Source organism: Labrus mixtus, chromosome 19 (genome assembly GCF_963584025.1).
Source record: "Labrus mixtus chromosome 19, fLabMix1.1, whole genome shotgun sequence".
In the NCBI taxonomy this organism is placed as follows: domain Eukaryota; kingdom Metazoa; phylum Chordata; class Actinopteri; order Labriformes; family Labridae; genus Labrus; species Labrus mixtus.
In genome coordinates this window covers 19,576,510-19,593,863 of record NC_083630.1, presented here as the reverse complement: position 1 = coordinate 19,593,863, position 17,354 = coordinate 19,576,510, and the positions used below count along the sequence as shown (strand labels likewise).

At 40.3% G+C, this 17,354-nt stretch overlaps 2 protein-coding genes across 2 annotated transcripts; one reads left to right on the top strand and one right to left on the bottom strand.

The window, feature by feature from the left end:
* Positions 1 to 1,168: 1,168 nt before the first annotated feature.
* ralaa (v-ral simian leukemia viral oncogene homolog Aa (ras related)) lies at positions 1,169 to 9,845 on the bottom strand. Its single transcript, XM_061063916.1, has 5 exons — positions 9,641 to 9,845; positions 6,395 to 6,601; positions 6,064 to 6,272; positions 5,737 to 5,911; positions 1,169 to 4,805 (listed from the first exon to the last, which is right to left on the bottom strand). Exons 2-5 carry the CDS (start codon positions 6,506 to 6,508, stop codon positions 4,683 to 4,685), a joined length of 621 nt encoding a protein of 206 aa, XP_060919899.1. The 5' UTR covers positions 6,509 to 6,601; positions 9,641 to 9,845; the 3' UTR covers positions 1,169 to 4,682.
* Positions 9,846 to 10,703: 858 nt separating this feature from the next.
* Positions 10,704 to 17,042, top strand: zgc:111976 (mediator of RNA polymerase II transcription subunit 1-like). The gene is made up of 16 exons (XM_061064897.1): positions 10,704 to 10,787; positions 11,809 to 11,884; positions 11,978 to 12,032; positions 12,141 to 12,267; positions 12,342 to 12,370; positions 12,526 to 12,597; positions 12,678 to 12,752; positions 13,231 to 13,307; positions 13,394 to 13,456; positions 13,524 to 13,638; positions 13,740 to 13,864; positions 13,953 to 14,071; positions 14,188 to 14,386; positions 14,485 to 14,580; positions 15,746 to 15,848; positions 16,116 to 17,042. Exons 1-16 carry the CDS (start codon positions 10,704 to 10,706, stop codon positions 16,477 to 16,479), a joined length of 1,779 nt encoding a protein of 592 aa, XP_060920880.1. The 3' UTR covers positions 16,480 to 17,042.
* Positions 17,043 to 17,354: the final 312 nt, after the last annotated feature.

The following is a 17,354-nucleotide window of genomic DNA, read 5'->3' as shown; positions in this document are numbered from 1 at the left end:
CGTTTCAAATATGCTCAACTTGTGATGTCACAGTGGGATTCTGGTAAAAAAAAAAAAAAAAAAACTCCCCTCTACTGGTATCTCCACCCATGGACTCCACCTCCAGCCTAGAGCAAAACTTTTGCGCAGGTCCGCTATTTTTATTAATGATAAAGCAATGTGGAACCCAACTTAGGTCATATTTAAAAGACAGGTATCTGAATTACCTTTTGAAAAAAATCAAAGGTCAAAGTAATAAGCTTCCTTACGCTCGAGTTCCAGCCTTATCAAGCAGCATACCACCACCTGAAATGTCCTTGTTTTTTTTAATGGTAAATCCAACTTTACGCTCTTCCTTCATGTTGTATAACCAAGCAGTAGGAGTGAAATAATCAGTGTAATAGTCTAACTGCCAGGCTGAGTGTGTTGCATGTGTCAGAGTGAGATCAGAATAAAGTAGGTCAGTGCAGTTTTGTCTTAAACATAACTGGTCAAATATTTTGAAAAATAAATACTGAAGTGAAAAGATATCCTTCACATGAATTTGATGTTTGAATAGCTTTAACAATGAAATGCAATTCTTCAAGTTTTCTCTATCTTATCAGCATCAGCTTTTACAAAAGACGTTACAGTGGCTCACATCAACATGACGCAGTTTCATGCTTCTACACAGACGTAATCAGGTGGGTCTGTAGCAGCTGGTGTGACATTCAACATATTCAGGATATATATGCCCAAAAAACAAAAACTGCCCCCAATTGAACTTTATATGATTTAAATTTATCTGAATTTTTTCAGATTTTTTTATTTTATTTTTTTGCCTTCATTGTAGAGATAGGACAGTGGATAGTCGGAAATCTGGGAGAGAGGGTGGCGAATAACATGCGGGAAAGGGCCCACAGGTCGGATTTGAACCCGGGCCGCCTGCTTGGAGGACTACAGCCACCCTTTTGACGACTGCAATCAAAGTTGTAAAAAACACTGAGTCAATTTCTGCATCTCAGAACTTTATCGAGGATGTTTTTCCCTTATTATTCTGAAACTTCTGCGTGCAAAATGCTTAAAAAGTAAGTACACAGCTCGGACTGTGGTCTGATGAAGTCCCATTAGAGTCCGCCTGCTCAATGTATGAAAACAACTCAGCATAGAAATCTTCACACAAAGAATCATTGAACACATTAGGAAAGTCTTATTAGTAATATCCACTTTATTTGCCATTTCCAAAGAACTCACAAAAAATGAATTGAAATGTAAGCTTCACCTCTTGCATTCACAAACAGATAGGCTACATTAGTGGTTATGTTCAAAAGAAGTCAACATGAAGGAAACATTGAATTGGCGGCGTACGTACAACCATCCAATCAAAAAGACATTTATATATCTACTTTTTTACTCCGAGGGTTTTAATATAAAAAGGCGAAACATGTTCTCTAAATACCCAGTGGGACAGTTACGCTCATAGCTTACACACACACAGATCGCTTTTAGTTTCACCCCTTCAGTTCCACTGAAAATAGAAGGGCCATTAAGTCTCTTCAAACTCGACATGAAGACAAAGAACAGAATTATAAAGAGAAATATTGGCTCCTGAAAAAGCACTTTGACAGGAATTAGACTGTAAAGCCGATGTTAAGAGAAAGCAAGCACTACGGTGGTCACTTTACATACAGTAGCTTCTGCAGTCATCGACACTGAAGACACACAGGGGTTAATGTTACGCTCATAAGCTAACGACAGACTGTTATTCTTCCACTATATGTCCGTTTCTGTGCCTGTCTCTGTCACTTTCAGGGGTGTTTTGATCACGGTGTGGTGTACGGGGAGGTTAGCCCTTAAGAAGTATCAACTCAAAACTACCTTCCAAGCGTTCAGTTGCCATGACGTCCCCAACAGTTTGGGTTTTCCTCACAGTTTGCCTCATCTTTAAAAACTCTCTGCTGTGTGCTTTTTTTCAGTCGACAAGAAATGCTCCGGACATTCTTTCGCACTACTGTCTGTTTGCGATGAAAACAATGAACTATGTCACTAAGCATAGACTATAAAAGAGAAGTGGATGTTGGTTTAAGACGTTAAAACTTCAGCTGTTGACGGTCAGCAGGAGGGGACTCCACCGTGTGCATGCTGAAGTCATATTGACTATTCTTCTCAGTTCATTTATAACCTCAGTCCATGTCTCATGATGACTTTATGGTCTCGACTGGAAGTTTAAAGTCTGTGTAATAACAGCACAATGCTCTTTTTCTAAATAGTGTTTCATTTTAGAGCGTAGCGGGTGGTAAAGGTGATAAAGCCAGGTAAGCTTCAGGTTGTATCTGTGACTAGTTTCTTCAATTGTAATCTGTCAACCAGATTAGAGACGTTTCAATGCGTATCGACCCTGACATCCAAATACTTCTAGTTCTAACAGAATCAAAATAAATAAATAAAACATGGCGACAGTCGATAAATAGGATTCAGAGCTTCAAACAGTTGGTTCTTAAACCAATGAATGATGTCACAATAGTTATGTCCACTTCTTTTGTACAGTCTATGTGATAAGCAAAGCCTCTAATGAAGAAAGAGATTCTTTAGTGTTCATAAATTACATTTTTAAGTATTTTTTAAAGACGATTTAAAAGTGTTGACTTACACTGGGTTTTCTAACCAGCTTAAATGCTTCAGTATTATTATTTAAAGTGGTTAAGACTGACAGTGTCTTTAATTGTTTCACATCTCTTCTGCAATCAAAAGATTGATTTTTGCATAGACTCCAGTGTTGGGCATCTTGTCAGTTGAGGGGATCTTTGAGTGTTCATGAAATGACTACAACAGAGTCAGAGTGAAATGTAGAAACAACCTCTGGGCAGCTGACTTAAAAAAAATAATATAAATAAGTTATATTAAATAAGATGACAATTTTAAAAGCTTAAACAAAGTAAAGAGTGGTTCAGTGATAAAGGGGACGCTTTAGAAATGAGGGGGAGATTTCACAGTGTGGTTTTGGTCTATGTTCATCTCATTTTGCCAATTCTTTTTTTTTTTTACACTGTGTCAATCTCTACTTGCATGTAAAGTTATTACTTCACTATCAAGATCGATTGATACTCCATTTAGTTGTAACTACAGCATTATAAAATCAGGTAGCCTCACACAAAATGTAATAAAGGTAAACAAAGCAGAAACAAAACAACCCGCAAACTCTACACATCATTGGCAGCCTAAGATTACAGGCAAACAGGATGGGGAGGGGGAGGGGAGAGGAGGAAGGGGGGGTCAGGGATTTATTCACATTCACAATGGACAGAGAGGCAACAGTGATGCACTGTACATGAACTAGTAAATCCCTCCTTAATGTCGCGTCTCTTTCTCAGGCCTTTAAAAAAAAAAATCTAACTCTTTCCGTTAAGACTCTTCCTCAACCTTTGCCACCGTCACTTTTACAAAGAGAGAGTTTGTACACAAACACCGGGTGCTTTCCTTTAATGCTCACTGTTAGCAAGTTGTCATTACTTCCATTCTCAAGTGGGCACTTGTTTGTGCTAGCTAGCTTTTTTTCTTTGGTGACTGAGAGCAACTTTTTTTTGTTTTTGGACAAGTATCTCCTCAACGTGCATTCATTTGAGATATTCTATGTCTTTAAATCCATCGATCCATTAATTCAATCCCACGCAAGTCGCTGTTCAGAAATGCATTTGGGTTGTGACTCAAAGTCTGAGCCAGGAAAAGTAGTATTGGCAAAATAAATCTTTAACATGACTGGAAGCAATGTGTTAGATCAGCTTCAGGATTAAAGACAGCATGTAAAGGATGTAGTGTTGTTGGAATCGCCTTTCATCAGAGCACCAGGGATTCCTTAAATCGCAGAAATAACAGGCAATGAAAGCCGTTAGCAGAGTGAGGTGAAACTCGTGAAATGTTAGAATTGAAAAAGTTCAAGTGTTGTTAACTCCCTCACTAACTCAAGGGCAATGATGGATGCTTGTGCATTTGAGAATACTGGACACAGGTGACGGGAAGGGGAAACGAAAAACAGACGTTAATGGTGCACTTATCTTATAGAGAAGAAGAAGTGAAAGAAAATCATTAAAGGTGGGAGTAGTCATTCTCATACCACATATGATAAGTCAGGTGTAAAACAACACGCATCAAATTTAGATCTTTCAATCAAAATGCTTCATTGACTCACCAGTGCAGTGAACTCATCTCCTCTGTGGCACTTGATGAATTGTGGGTTGACACTGAGTCTGTTAGCGTTCATTTCCTAACCACAACCCACTTCCCCGTTTAAACCTCGGCTCTGACACTTTCAATTCTTCTCTTTTCTTTCAAACTGCACAGTTGTCTGAATATATTTTACACATCAAACTTTACAATGAAAGGTTTTTTTTTTTTTTCGTTTTTTTTTTTTTTTTTTTTACATTTCAGGGCTTAGCCTCTTGTCAAGCTTAGACCGAAATAAACACCATCCATTTATTACACTCTGCAATGTGGTCAGAGGAAGAGAGAGAGAGAGAGAGTAGATAAATTATTTGGAGTGTCAGCACATAAAAAGTTAGAGCTATAAATGGTGTATGGAGTGCCGCCCTACTACTCCCCGACATACGGTCAGATGTCCTGTGAGCCAGAGACATGAGAGAGTCATGGTCGGGTTATCGGCACAAAATAAATGCAAAAGTCTGAGAAATGTATATGTACAGAAGCAGCTGCCCTGCTCTCTTTTACCACTATAAAATACAGCATCTCTCTCGGATTCTCTTGGCCAGACTTTTGCTTTTCTTCTTCCCGTTCTTCTCTTTGCTGTCCTCCATTTTCCTCGCCCGGATCTCTCGCATCAGGTCAAAGAACACCTGTTGAAAAGCAAAGAGGATGGGGTTTACGTTCCTTTGTTTGCTCAGTATCAACAACAAAAATTAAAACAACGCTCAGTCAAGAGCCCGACGGACACTTCAGTTGACTTATATTATTGAGCCAATCCTGGTCTAACAGTATATTGGCATCGGCATTGAATTCCTTCACGTGCTGATGCGGCATTTTTTACCAACATACAATCAAGAAATCAATACTGTGGATGATATTACGTCGTCAGGAAGTTTGTCCAGCAGAGTGCGCTCCAACTTCATTATTTACAACACTTCCATCACTGTTAGCTGCACACGTAGCAGAGCATCACAGCAGGGGAGACCATGGTGCACACTAGCATGGAGTGATAGTGTATGTTCAACATTCTCAAAGCTCCTGTGAGGAACTATGGAGTTGTGTTTATTCTGGTGACCCCTGCGGACAAAATTGTACTTCATATCTCTCTGATGATTTTGTCCTACATGTGGAAGTTGTGCTTTTTAGTTGAATGCAACCCGCACTGTGAATCTTGTGCTGTGATAAATGTAATCAAAACATAAACAAGAATGGGGGTGTCTGCAGCATGCTGATCATCACTTTGTCTGACACCTGCCATTCTGCAGCTGTTCCAGGGGTTTTAATAACTAGAAATAAGCAGAAGAATAGTCAATCTTTATGCTGATGGTCTGGCTTGCTTTTGTAGCTCATAAGACATTAGATTTAGATTCAGTCCGTTTCATATCAAGTATAAAACTTCTTACAGGAGCTTCTAAAAAAGTTTCATAATTTCATTTCAGATGCTGTGTTGTCTTTTCCAAAGCCCTGCACTTACACTCATATAGTTGCTGGTTGCACTTTATTTGCTCTGGTAGTGCTCTAACTGTAATTGTTGGTCATACAGCAGCCAGGGAATCCTTTTCTTAAGCTAGTCGAACTTACCTTGTCGACATTGGCACGGGTTTTGGCAGAAGTCTCCACATAGCACACACCCCACTGCTCGGCACGTGCCTTCGCCTCGTCCGCGCTCACCTGCCGTCGGTCATCCAAGTCTGACTTGTTGCCGACCAAAAGAAAGGGTACATTCTCGTCCTCCTTCACTCGCAGGATCTGCTCTCTGCAACAGGAAATGTCCATCAGCCATGAATTATGTAAACAAACTATTACACTATGAGCCTTAAGTGAATAAATTAATCATTTAAACAAGAGGAAAACTTAATGGTGGCTTGTCATTAACTCCTAATGAGTCTCAATGAAACGGTACCAGACCTGAAGTCTACTGTAGCTGCAAAAGATTCCAGTTCTGTGATGGAAAAGACACAGAGAAAACCCTCGCCACTGCGGAAGTAGTTATCTCGTATGGCTGCGTAGTCCTCTTGTCCAGCTGTGTCGAGGATGTCGATCTGAACCTCCTCTCCATCCAGCACCACTTTCTTCCTGTAACTGTCAGCTTTGGTGGGCTCGTAGTCTTCCACAAACTAGGAGAGAGAAAAGGAAAAATGTATGCTAACAATCGGGTCAACCTGCCCACCCAGAAAAAAAGTTCCTCACTCCAATGACTTTTGAATCTTTCTAGACTGCTGTGATGCATTTTACTCACCTCATCATACATGAACTGGAGAGTGAGGGCAGATTTCCCAACACCACCACTGCCCACCATGATCACTTTGTGAAGGGCTAGGGAGTTCTGCCCTTTTGGCTTAGCAGTTGCCATGGCTCTTTGTAGCGAGAGTGTTAAAGGGAAGAAAGTTCAAGATGGAGCTGGAGATGGAGGGAAGGACTGTGTGAAATGATGACCGTAAAAGTCCTGGGGAGAATAGAAAAAATGAAAAAAAAATGAAAAAAACAGGAGAAATCTGAAGATTTTTCATCATCACGTCCAAGTCTCCAGAACCCATTTCTACAGTTAGATTGAAAAGACATCATCAGAGTGTCTCATGGCAGTAAAATGAAATCAGGAGAAACTAGCTTCAGACTGCAAATGAAGTGCAAAAGATTGTTTTCTGTACCTGGTTAAGATTACAGCGAATATATAGAATATAGAATGAAGTAATGATTCACTGGGCGGAGGTATTAGAAACTGCTTCATAATCAGTATTTCTTTTATCACCACTCCTCCCTGCAGTTGTGCATCCTCAAAATGATTAACTGTCCTCTGATGAATAAAGTGAGTGAACACACACACACACACACACACACACATATTTGATTACTGGAAAATGTAATTTGAGTAAGCATTTGTTCCAATATAGGACAAGAATCATGAAATACTGCTAAGATGCAGGATTAAAGGTTCAATGATGCATTATAAACATTATTTCAAGACAGATGATATCATGATCCCTTCCTTTATTATTCTGCCTGCTTCATACGCATATGTTTCTGTTAATGTTTGTCATGTACGCTTAATCCTTCCAGTCTCAGTTTGTCAAATGGCCAACAACACTGTCACATAGTGGCCAGGTGTTTAAAAACAGCACGAAGTGAAACACTGCCATGAATCTCAATCTTTGCATGTATGTAAAAATGCGGAAAAGATGCATTAAAACTTTTTTTTTTTTTTTTTTTTACACCCTTACATGCAGACATAGTTGATCAAAAGAAAAACATTAGCTTGTAATTCTTGATTTAACCATACTGGACATCTGCCTGAATATAAAAGCATGAAGAGAAAACAGTCTGCTGGTCAGTCTTGTGTAGAGCAGCATGAAAATGAATGAGGAGCTACCCTGTAATTGTAAAGCTATTTAATTACATTCAAGCAGACAGCTTTCAAATGCTGGATTTGTCAGACAACTATAACCAATGGGAAAATACTGCTCCTGGCATCCTTGGGAGGAGAACCAAACAAGAAACATGACATATGCAAACACAACTTTCATTTGTTTACACCATGTCAAACAAATAGTAGTCAAATTCCAGTCTCACGAGTCGAACCTGTAAAAGCCATTTAGCAAAGAAATATAACTTGTTTTAAAAGCATCTGGCAGACTTTTCAAACTTTTGACAGGAACGGATAAAATGTGACATATGCCAAAGCTATCTAGCAGTCGATTTCCCGTAGCAGACCGTCCAAGAAGACTATGGGAATACCATAAGGTTCCTCAAGTGTGTGTTAATGCTGTTTCCGAGCCCAGGCCCAATGGGGACAAGGGATACAAATGGGAATGCAGCCAATAGGTCTATATACAAATTAACAAAAATGCGTCCATGTACTGAAAGTCAATACAACAATTTACTGCTTAAGGAATTGTCCTCTTACTTAAACACTTAAACAGTCATTGTGAGGACGCAAATCTGCTGAGGTATGTTTCCTATTTCGGTAATATAAGGTTTATCCATAGTGTTTAAGTCGGGAACGTTTAAGTCCTTAAGGAATGCTTGCATCTTCCGGCGCTGTGTGAGGTGGCCGCCGGTTGCAGCAGCTCCCGTCGTCCGTGTTGTTATATCGTATTTTTTGATTAGTTATTCTCTACAACAGCTCACCTCTTGAGAGCAGAGAACTGTCATCATGATAATATCTGTCTCTCCATACTGTAATCTGTTCTGCACATGTTTAAATTTACAAATTATACCTGCACTCATGTTCACTTCATTTGTCTGTCTACTCGCCGTTATATTGTATAGTTTCTGCTTATAACATGTCTACACTCATGCACTTTAACTTATGTCAATACTGTCCATTTACGACTCTGTTTTTGCACATTTACATTTAATCTTCCATATTTAATTTACAACCATTTACAACTCTGTTTTTGCATTTACATTTAATCTTTCATATTTAATTTACAACCATTTACAACTCTGTTTTTGCACATTTACATTTAATCTTCCATATTTAATTTACAACCATTTACAACTCTGTTTTTGCATTTACATTTAATCTTTCATATTTAATTTACAACCATTTACGACTCTGTTTTTGCACATTTACATTTAATCTTCCATATTTAATCTTCCTATTTAAGACTAGTAATGCTTAGTTAAATCCTGGTTGTATATATTCACATTCTTAGTTTTGATATTTTTAGTGCTTATTTACTTTGTAGTTTATATTATATTATGTTTAGATTTGCTAATATTGTGTTTTTTACTCATATTGTGTGTTTGGATAACCTGCTGCTGTGTCACAATTTCCCAGTTTGGGATCAATAAAGTAATTATATTATATTCTATTAAGTTGTGTTTTCGACAGACATTAATAGTGTCATGCAAAGCAAATGTATTGTGCAGATAGTAAATGACAGTTGCAAGTAATTTAAGTTTAAACGGTGACTTCTTGTTTAGCAGGTATGATGACACACCTAATAACAGATCCACCTCACCATGAAGTGTAAAGGTGGGTCATAAAATTGGCAGCCTTTGAAACACTTGCACGTCAAGAATACTAATAATGGGATACACATTGAGCCGTGCAATGACATTTACAGCCTGTCATTAAATCAAAAACACATCTGAAATCACGTATTTCGACGCACCAGCCTCTAATTATCAAGTTAGTAAACTAGCAGGTTGATAACAGTGGGCGACGCAGCTAGCTACTTAACTAACTAACCCACCGGGCACGTTTATGTCACCTGACTGTAAATTAAACATCCGAGGAAGTTCAAGATGAGGGCAGCAGCTCAAATAACACTTAAAAAATAGAGAAATATTGTCACATTTCATGCACTGCAACAGATGTTCGGTCTGACCCTTTTCAAACTCAGCAGCTTCCTCGCTAGCATAGAGACTAGCAAGCAGCTAATCACAACCAACAATGATGCAATTGGGGAGAAAAAATAGATAAAATATAAAACAGCAAGACCCGAAATGACAACGCATGTGGGTTTAAAAGATCACTTACTTGTAATTAAAACAGTATTCACCCCGGTGCGACGTTTGGCGAAGGTTGGAATAAGGTGGCGAAATGAAAAGACTCAGCTGGCTCCTTGTTAGCTCATGGCTAGCTCTGTGGCTAACTCCACAGACTGGGCCGGTGCTCGCTGTGTTCGCCGCAGACTGACGCTCCTCCTGTGGGCTTGGCTCCGGCTGACAACGCCCGCCCGCCTGGGAGAACCACACAAACACTCCTGTTTCACTTTCCCTACGTGAATGTAAGACTCATTTTCTCTCTCTCTCTCATAAGAAACAACAGTTACAAAGCCATGCCAGTATGTTAACCTTAATGTGATGTGACATAAATTAAGGATTAAAGTGGATTAAACATGCATGATAATTGATTAATTGGCTAATCCGCATAAATGTTGCCACGTTTGTAAAAAAAAAAGAGGCCCCTTTGTCGAATACACTTTCAAGAGCCAGGTAATGTGTGGTTTAAAGTATCATTTTTAAAATATAACAGACTGCATACAACTTCACCTTTAAACTATTTATTTGTAAATTAAAAACAAATTGCCTGAAATTGATTTAAATGCCTTAATCCTATGAGGGTGAAAGTTACAAGCATGTAATGATAAAAGCGTGGGTGATTAAAACTCAAGTGGAGTGACAAAAAAGCATTTCAATCCATAAATAATTTAGTGATTTAATTCATTTGAGTTAAATTAGCTAAAAAAATGCCAAATTTAAACATTTTACGTGTCTTTTATATATCATTTATAAGTCTTCAATTTAGACTTTTTATTTATTTGGGTCTTTATTGTAGAGATACTGTAGGACAGTGGACAGAGTCATACATAAGTGAGAGAGAGAGAATGGGGAAAACAGTTCGGGCTCGAACCCGGGACGCCCGCCCGGAGGACCACAGCCTCTGTTCATGAGGCACTCACACCAACCACTACAGCACCGGCGCCCCCAATTTATAATTTTCATTTTACAACCCTTTTATCATGTTCCCTTCACCCCTCATAGTTACCAGCTTGTGGATACTGATTTTTTTTATTCTTCTCTTTTTTTATGTTTTAGTGATGAAGTCCATAATCTCTGCGCTGCACTTGAAGTATGCAGAGAAGTCATGGAAAGAAACCTTTCAGCTTGTTCGAAGATGCATGGTAGGATTAATCCAGTTATACTCGGCCATTAATTATCTTAAAAGCATGTTTTTTTTCTCCATGCGAAACAGGGAGATCACACAGAATTCCTATTTGCAGCACTGATTAAAAGTACCGGTAGATATAATGTGCTCATTTCAATAAAAGTTGTCTGACTAGTTACTGGATGGCTTCTCCAATATGACGACGTGCTATGAATCAGGAACTGGTGTGGTGATGCACTGAAAGATGCACTGAGATCATCTGTCCTGGAACACATGAGTCTTTGTTGTTGGGTCAGCAGGCCGTGCATTCACTGTTACTTGGATGCACTTCAGTATGTTGTATTTTAAGTTGTTTTTAGGGTTGCCTTGTGGCTTTGGCACTATCATGTTTGGAAAATACTATGACTTTAGGTCCCATCTTTTGCTTTTAAAATATTTATCCTTATTGCCCTTAATGCTGCATTCTTAGGAAAATGTTAATCTTTCCCTGCATGTTTAAGGATCCAAAGGTACAGTACTTCAACTCCCACATTATTTTAGATTAAAGGCCTTAGCGCTGGTTAACCAACTTGTACACTGAGGCTTTGTGTGGGTGTGTTCGTTTTCATTAGATTTGTCATGGGTGGAGCAGCGGGGCAGATAATACTTGTGGATTAATAGAAAGTGGAGCTTGGCAGTGGTCAGTCTCTGGGGTCTGGTTAAGATTAGGCGGTGGTCTGAAGAGATGTGTGGTCCGAAGGGATATGGCAGCTGGGGCGAGTCGTACAGTTTCCTGCCAGCAGTGAAGCAGAAGAGGACGTCTTAGGACCAGGCTTCTCCCAAAGTCAATTCATGACATGTTTGCACATACTCATATGCATGCATGGCTTATAAAAACATCCAAATGTGCAAAGCATCCAAATGACAACACCCCCCTCCTTTGCAGGGTGTCGTGCACTTTGGATTCTTGTGGAGGGCCAAAGACTGTTTACACAAGGAGGACACTGTCACACAATGGCTCCATTGTTGTTTTTTTCTTCTCTTTGTCCCCCCAATAGGACAAATCCAGAGATGAATCCAAACCCTGTGAGCCGCTGGTTAGATCCCTGGAAAGGCTCCAGGAGGTCTTTAATGGTAAACACACTGTATTTTAATGATTCTGTTTGTATTTTTTAATCCAATATTATTCACTTTAAATGTGAGTGAGTTGGTCCTTGTCTGTTTCAGTGTCCTCTATGAACACCATGAAGTCTCGTCTGGAAGTGATTGCCAAACAACAACGGTAGAGCGTTGCCTTCCCCAATGCAGCATTTCTTTTTCAACTTCTCCTGTCAACTGCAATATTTTCATATTCAGTCAGCACAAGCATTCCTCTCTCTTTCCTCTGTAGAATGGGCTTCCACATAACCGAGGTTACGTGCTACCTGACAGCCGATCTCTTCTACCTGGAGGTGGTGTTGCTGCCATGCGGCGGGGTGGAGGAGGTCAAAGTTGCCCCGCATGGAGCATCTCCTGTTGTAAGTCTTCCAACAGTTCCTACAAACCAGATTCAGTTTTCTGAGTAATACAAAACTGTTTCATTGTCTTTCAGCCCAGTGAGATCTTTCTCCAGCTGCTGAGGTAAGCAGCAGAACAGAACACGTCAGTGTTGAAGTTTGATGGCAACTAGCAGCATCGTTATTAAATCCACTGTCAAAGATTTAGATGAGACGGATGGTTTGATGATTACCTTTTATTCAAATTGGCTTGAGATGAGGTTTACATTTCGGCTGCAGGTCTAAAGATTTTGCAGAGTTCTCTGTGAAGCTGGAAGGCCTCTACACCCAGTACAACATCCCTGGAGACAAGTAACAAACTACACAAGAAATATTATTTTACCTTCATTATTTCAGGCCTCTAATAATGTTTTTTTGTTTTGTTTTTGCAGTGAAGTAAAAATGAAGTTGTTTGCTTCTCTACAATGGCTCGCGAAAGACCTGCAGCAAATTTCAGATTTGCCGAGGTGAGTGACATGAAACGTTGCAATTTAAAAAAAATAAATTCAAACAAAATGAATCTGCATCTGTTTTAATAGTCATTTGTATTCCATTTGTGCTTCATGACAAATACCAAATACTTACAGGTTTCAGCATCATAAATATGGTAACTGATTGTTTAAAAATAGCAGTTTAAGTTTATGACTTTTAGATGTAGGTAGTTGTAAATGTGATTTTTCACTACTCTGATTTATAATAAAACGAACCAAAATCCAAAAAGGAATGCACATCCCTATAAGTGGGTGCTGGATCTTGCACACCAAGGACCTCCAGTTTGAAGGATTTGTTGAGAAGTTCCTGAAGTCTGAGGAAGAGCATGTTGACCTGAAGCGTCACATGTCGATCAATCCTGTAAACAGGAGATTCTTGTTCTTGTTTGCTTCTTTATACTGATACTATGAAGACAAAAATCATGAATGAAAATATGATTTATTCTACATTCAGGGCAGCGAAAGATTTTGACACTGAGGTGGACAAGACTAACAACGGCAGGATGGGGTCTCTGATAACTGGGAAAGAAGGTGAATAACAGAAGAACACATTAATTCACTACTCCCTACATGAACTCTATAGTGAGCTCATATTAATATTCACTTTCTCCTCCTAGATTGCCCTCTGATGATCCACTTCTTTACCACCCATACTGATGGAAAGAAGACGTCAGATCAACGTAAGCTGCAAAACAAAACTTGTAAAGTCTTACCAAATATAATTTCTCTCTGTTTTAAAAAAAAAAAAATTGTCAGATGCAGAGATCTATGGGGCCCAGGTGACCGTGGGGGACAGTGATGCGCCTCACAAGCTTCAGATGGCGTCTGTGATCCCGCAGCCTGCACAGCTGGACCCCCGGGGGTAACATGTTACGCTTTAATCTGTCACTCAGCAGGACACTCATTTTACACCCCACGGAGAATGTGAATGCCTGTGGTGTTTCAAATTGTGTCCTGTGGCAGTTATCCTGCGTTCCTGCCGCTGAGCGAGGGGCCGCGTGAGACATTCCCGGCCGTCTTTCTTCTCAAACTGCAGCCGGCGATACCAATGATGGCGTCTTTCATACACAATGTCAGCCAAATTACAGGTGAGGCTACTTTTTATGAAACACATTTCATGAAATGAGTGGCTTTTTATTCTTCTTTTACCTTCTCTTCCTCTGTGATAAATCACAGATGTGACCATACCAGAAGTTGGCCTGCAGTGGGCGCCATTACCCAAGCTTCTGATGAGACGTTCAAGTGCAAACACTCAGCAGGAGACATCAGCTGAGCAGGATGCTGTTTTTAAAGTGGTATGCATGTTTTGCTTTAAGATCAAACCCACCTGCTAGAATGTAATCATGTTTGTTCAAGCACTTTCTGATGACATAAAGATGAGTCTGTGTTTTTTTTTATCTTCCTCTGTTAGTCTCTCTCTGGTGGCGGGACGCACCGGTATGTTCTCCCCGGAGCTGTATGGGAGCTGTCTGCCCAGAGAGCCGCTGTGGTGGACACAATTCCCTTCACCCACCCCTCCCACGTCCCCCCCGTGCTGGAGCTGCTCCGACATCAGTGTGCCATCAACACCCTGCTGAGGAGCTGTTTCTCTTCTCAGCGTGACACAGCAGGTGGAACGATTTTAGACGTCATGAAATCAGATCAAAAATAAAACTGTTGTCCACGTGAAATTGACTAGAAAGAAATTATTTTTTAAATTTGCCATCAGGTTTGGGGTGTGACCTGCACTTTGAAGTCCGTCCAGAGTCTGAGAGCAGCTTCTCTGTGACGTTCCAGCGACCCAACACTGACTCCCTCGCTGTTTGTGAGTAGTTGTTTTTTGTTTATGCCTAAGAGTCGGAAATCAATCAATCAATCTCTATGAAATAAAAAAATCATACCACATTTTGTCTGCAGGCCGTCAAAATGTTCCTAAATAAAGCTCCGTCATGCAAGAGAAAAAAGCCAGTTCTTAAATAACAGAGTGATTAGATTCATCTGTCTTTTTTTCCTGGATAAAGTGATTAATAGTTTGGTCAAAAACATTTTTGGAAAATGATGCACATATCAAATCAATTCTTTATTTTTTCCCTGTTATATTTTTGGGGCTTTGTTTTGCCTTTATGTTAGATAGGACAGCTGAAGAGAGACAGGAAATATCGGGCGGAGAGAGTTAACAATGACATGAAGGAAAGGGCCGAGGTCGGAATCGAACCCAGGGCCGCTGTGACGAGGACTACAGACTCTGCACATGGGACAACATAACCGCTAGGCTCCACAGCGACCCAAAGCCAATCTTTTTGTTGCAGAATCCAAAGACATTCAGTTATTTGTGCATATAAACAAAGTTATGAATTAACTAAGAGGGGGGTGAGAGAGAGAGAGAGAGAGAGGGGGACGACATACAGGAGAGGAGCCAGGTCGGATTTGAACCCAAGGCCTACAACCTCTGTACAAGAGGCACACAAACTAACCACTAGGCCACCGGCGCAATGTTTGAGTTTTTTTTAATGGATTATTTTTCTTGGGTATTTGAGTCGAGACAAAGATCCTCACAATGACAGCCCCCCCCCCCCCCCATTTACACTTGGCATGAAAATATGATCTGAGGATTTGTTATCTTTAAAGCAAACAATCACATCTCTCGTCTGCATTTACACCTGTTTTTTTTTCTTGTTGGCCTTATCGAGATGTGATCTTTCGTCTTAAGTGAGCGACGTGATCTAAGTCAGAGCAGAATGATGTCACTGTATGGATTGCATTTCGTACATAGGATGAGCCAATAGAAGCTGGACTACCTCCAGGTGAAGTCAGGCAGATTTGATCGCTATCTGATAGAGACAACCTGGAGTTACCTGCTGCTTCTTAAAACTCATCACACATACATACACATTTTAATACCAGATACAAGTGAGTTGTAGCTGATTTTCTCTGTTTGAAGATATTCACCAATAATCCTGAAGACTGTTTTTTTTTTTTGTTTGCCTCAGTGCTGGTGAATGTGTCTGACTCCCGCCTCATTACGTGCACGTTGTTCGGAGCAGGGATGGTTGAGCCCTCCATGGAGGAGTACCTCTCTACTGTTGTGACGAGGTACGGCTTCACAGTGGGATCAGCTCCTTCTTTCTTCACAGTTTGATACAGGAGGGGGATGTCTCTGGATGGAAATTCAGATGAGACACTAAAACAGATTCTAATAACTTAAAATCAGAGTTTGAAAGTGCTTTGACAGACGAAGTGAATGCAGGATTCAAAAGTGAGGTTTGTCCAAGAGAAAAGAAAAGAAAAGCATCAATTGAACGAGTGTTTAAGTTATATCTAATATCCTGAAGGCCTGATCTTTCCTCCCATGTCTCCCAGGTCTATGTCCATCCCCGTCACTCTGAGGACTTTATACTGCAAGCTGGAGGAGCTCACCTCTGCCCCACTTTCTCCCCGCCTCCCGGACAGCACAGAGGCCGAAAATGACCACTGTGCTCCCTCTGACGGAGCTGTGACCGACAACAACGACGGCGCCTCCACCACGTTCTCCCAGAGTGCATCTGTGCCAGAGGAGAGCTTCAGTGTTTCGGGGTCAGCCTGCTATGCCGTGTCCGTCTCCAAATCTGAGCTGCATCCTGAAATAAACACAAGTCCTGCCGTCGAGCCGTACGCATACACGCCCCCTGTGGGTGTGTTCTCCCAGTGGGGGACCAGTAACGGACAACTGTCAGAGCCGATCTAAACCTGTGGGTGTGATGATCTCAAAGATAAAGCCTTTAAAATGTTTTTTTTTTTAAGACTTCAATAAATAGATTTGTAAAAACTGTTTATTTAATCTTTTTCTAACTTGTATTAGGTCAGAAAATGTGATTATCTTTGTTTTTCTTATTCCTGTAGAGTGTTTCTTACTCTGCATTCCAGCGTGGCAGAGACCGGCGGCTGTTAAAGGTTTGAGGTTTGGCGTTTGACCTTTCTCCCTCAGACAGCCAAGAGCCGGTTGATTGGTACCATGTGAGCCAATCAAACATTGTTAGAGCGCAGGATGCACTCTCGACGGCTGGTGAGAGCAAAACGGAGAACAACAAAACTGCACACTGGAGTAAGAAATAGCTCTGCTGGATGTAAAAATAATGGAAGGGGCGGAGCTTAAACATGAAAATACTACTTTTGTGTCAACAACGACACAAAAGTAGTATTTTGGAACACACTTTCTTTTTTTGTCCCTTTTCAGCCATTTTTTGTGCACTGTAGAAATGGTGATTGTTGTGAGAGTGCATCTCTATGGAATAAAAAAATCATACCACATTTTGTCTGCAGACTGTCAAAATGTTCCTAAATAAAGCTCCGTCATGCAAGCGAAAAGCCAGTTCTTAAATAACAGAGTGATTAGATTCATCTGTCTTTTTTTCCTGGATAAAGTGATTAATAGTTTGGTCAGAAACATTTTTGGAAAATGATGCACATATCAAATCAATTCTTTTTTTTTTCCCTGTTATATTTTTGGGGCTTTGTTTTGCCTTTATGTTAGATAGGACAGCTGAAGAGAGACAGGAAATATCGGGTGGAGAGAGTTAACAATGACATGAAGGAAAGGGCCGAGGTCGGAATCGAACCCAG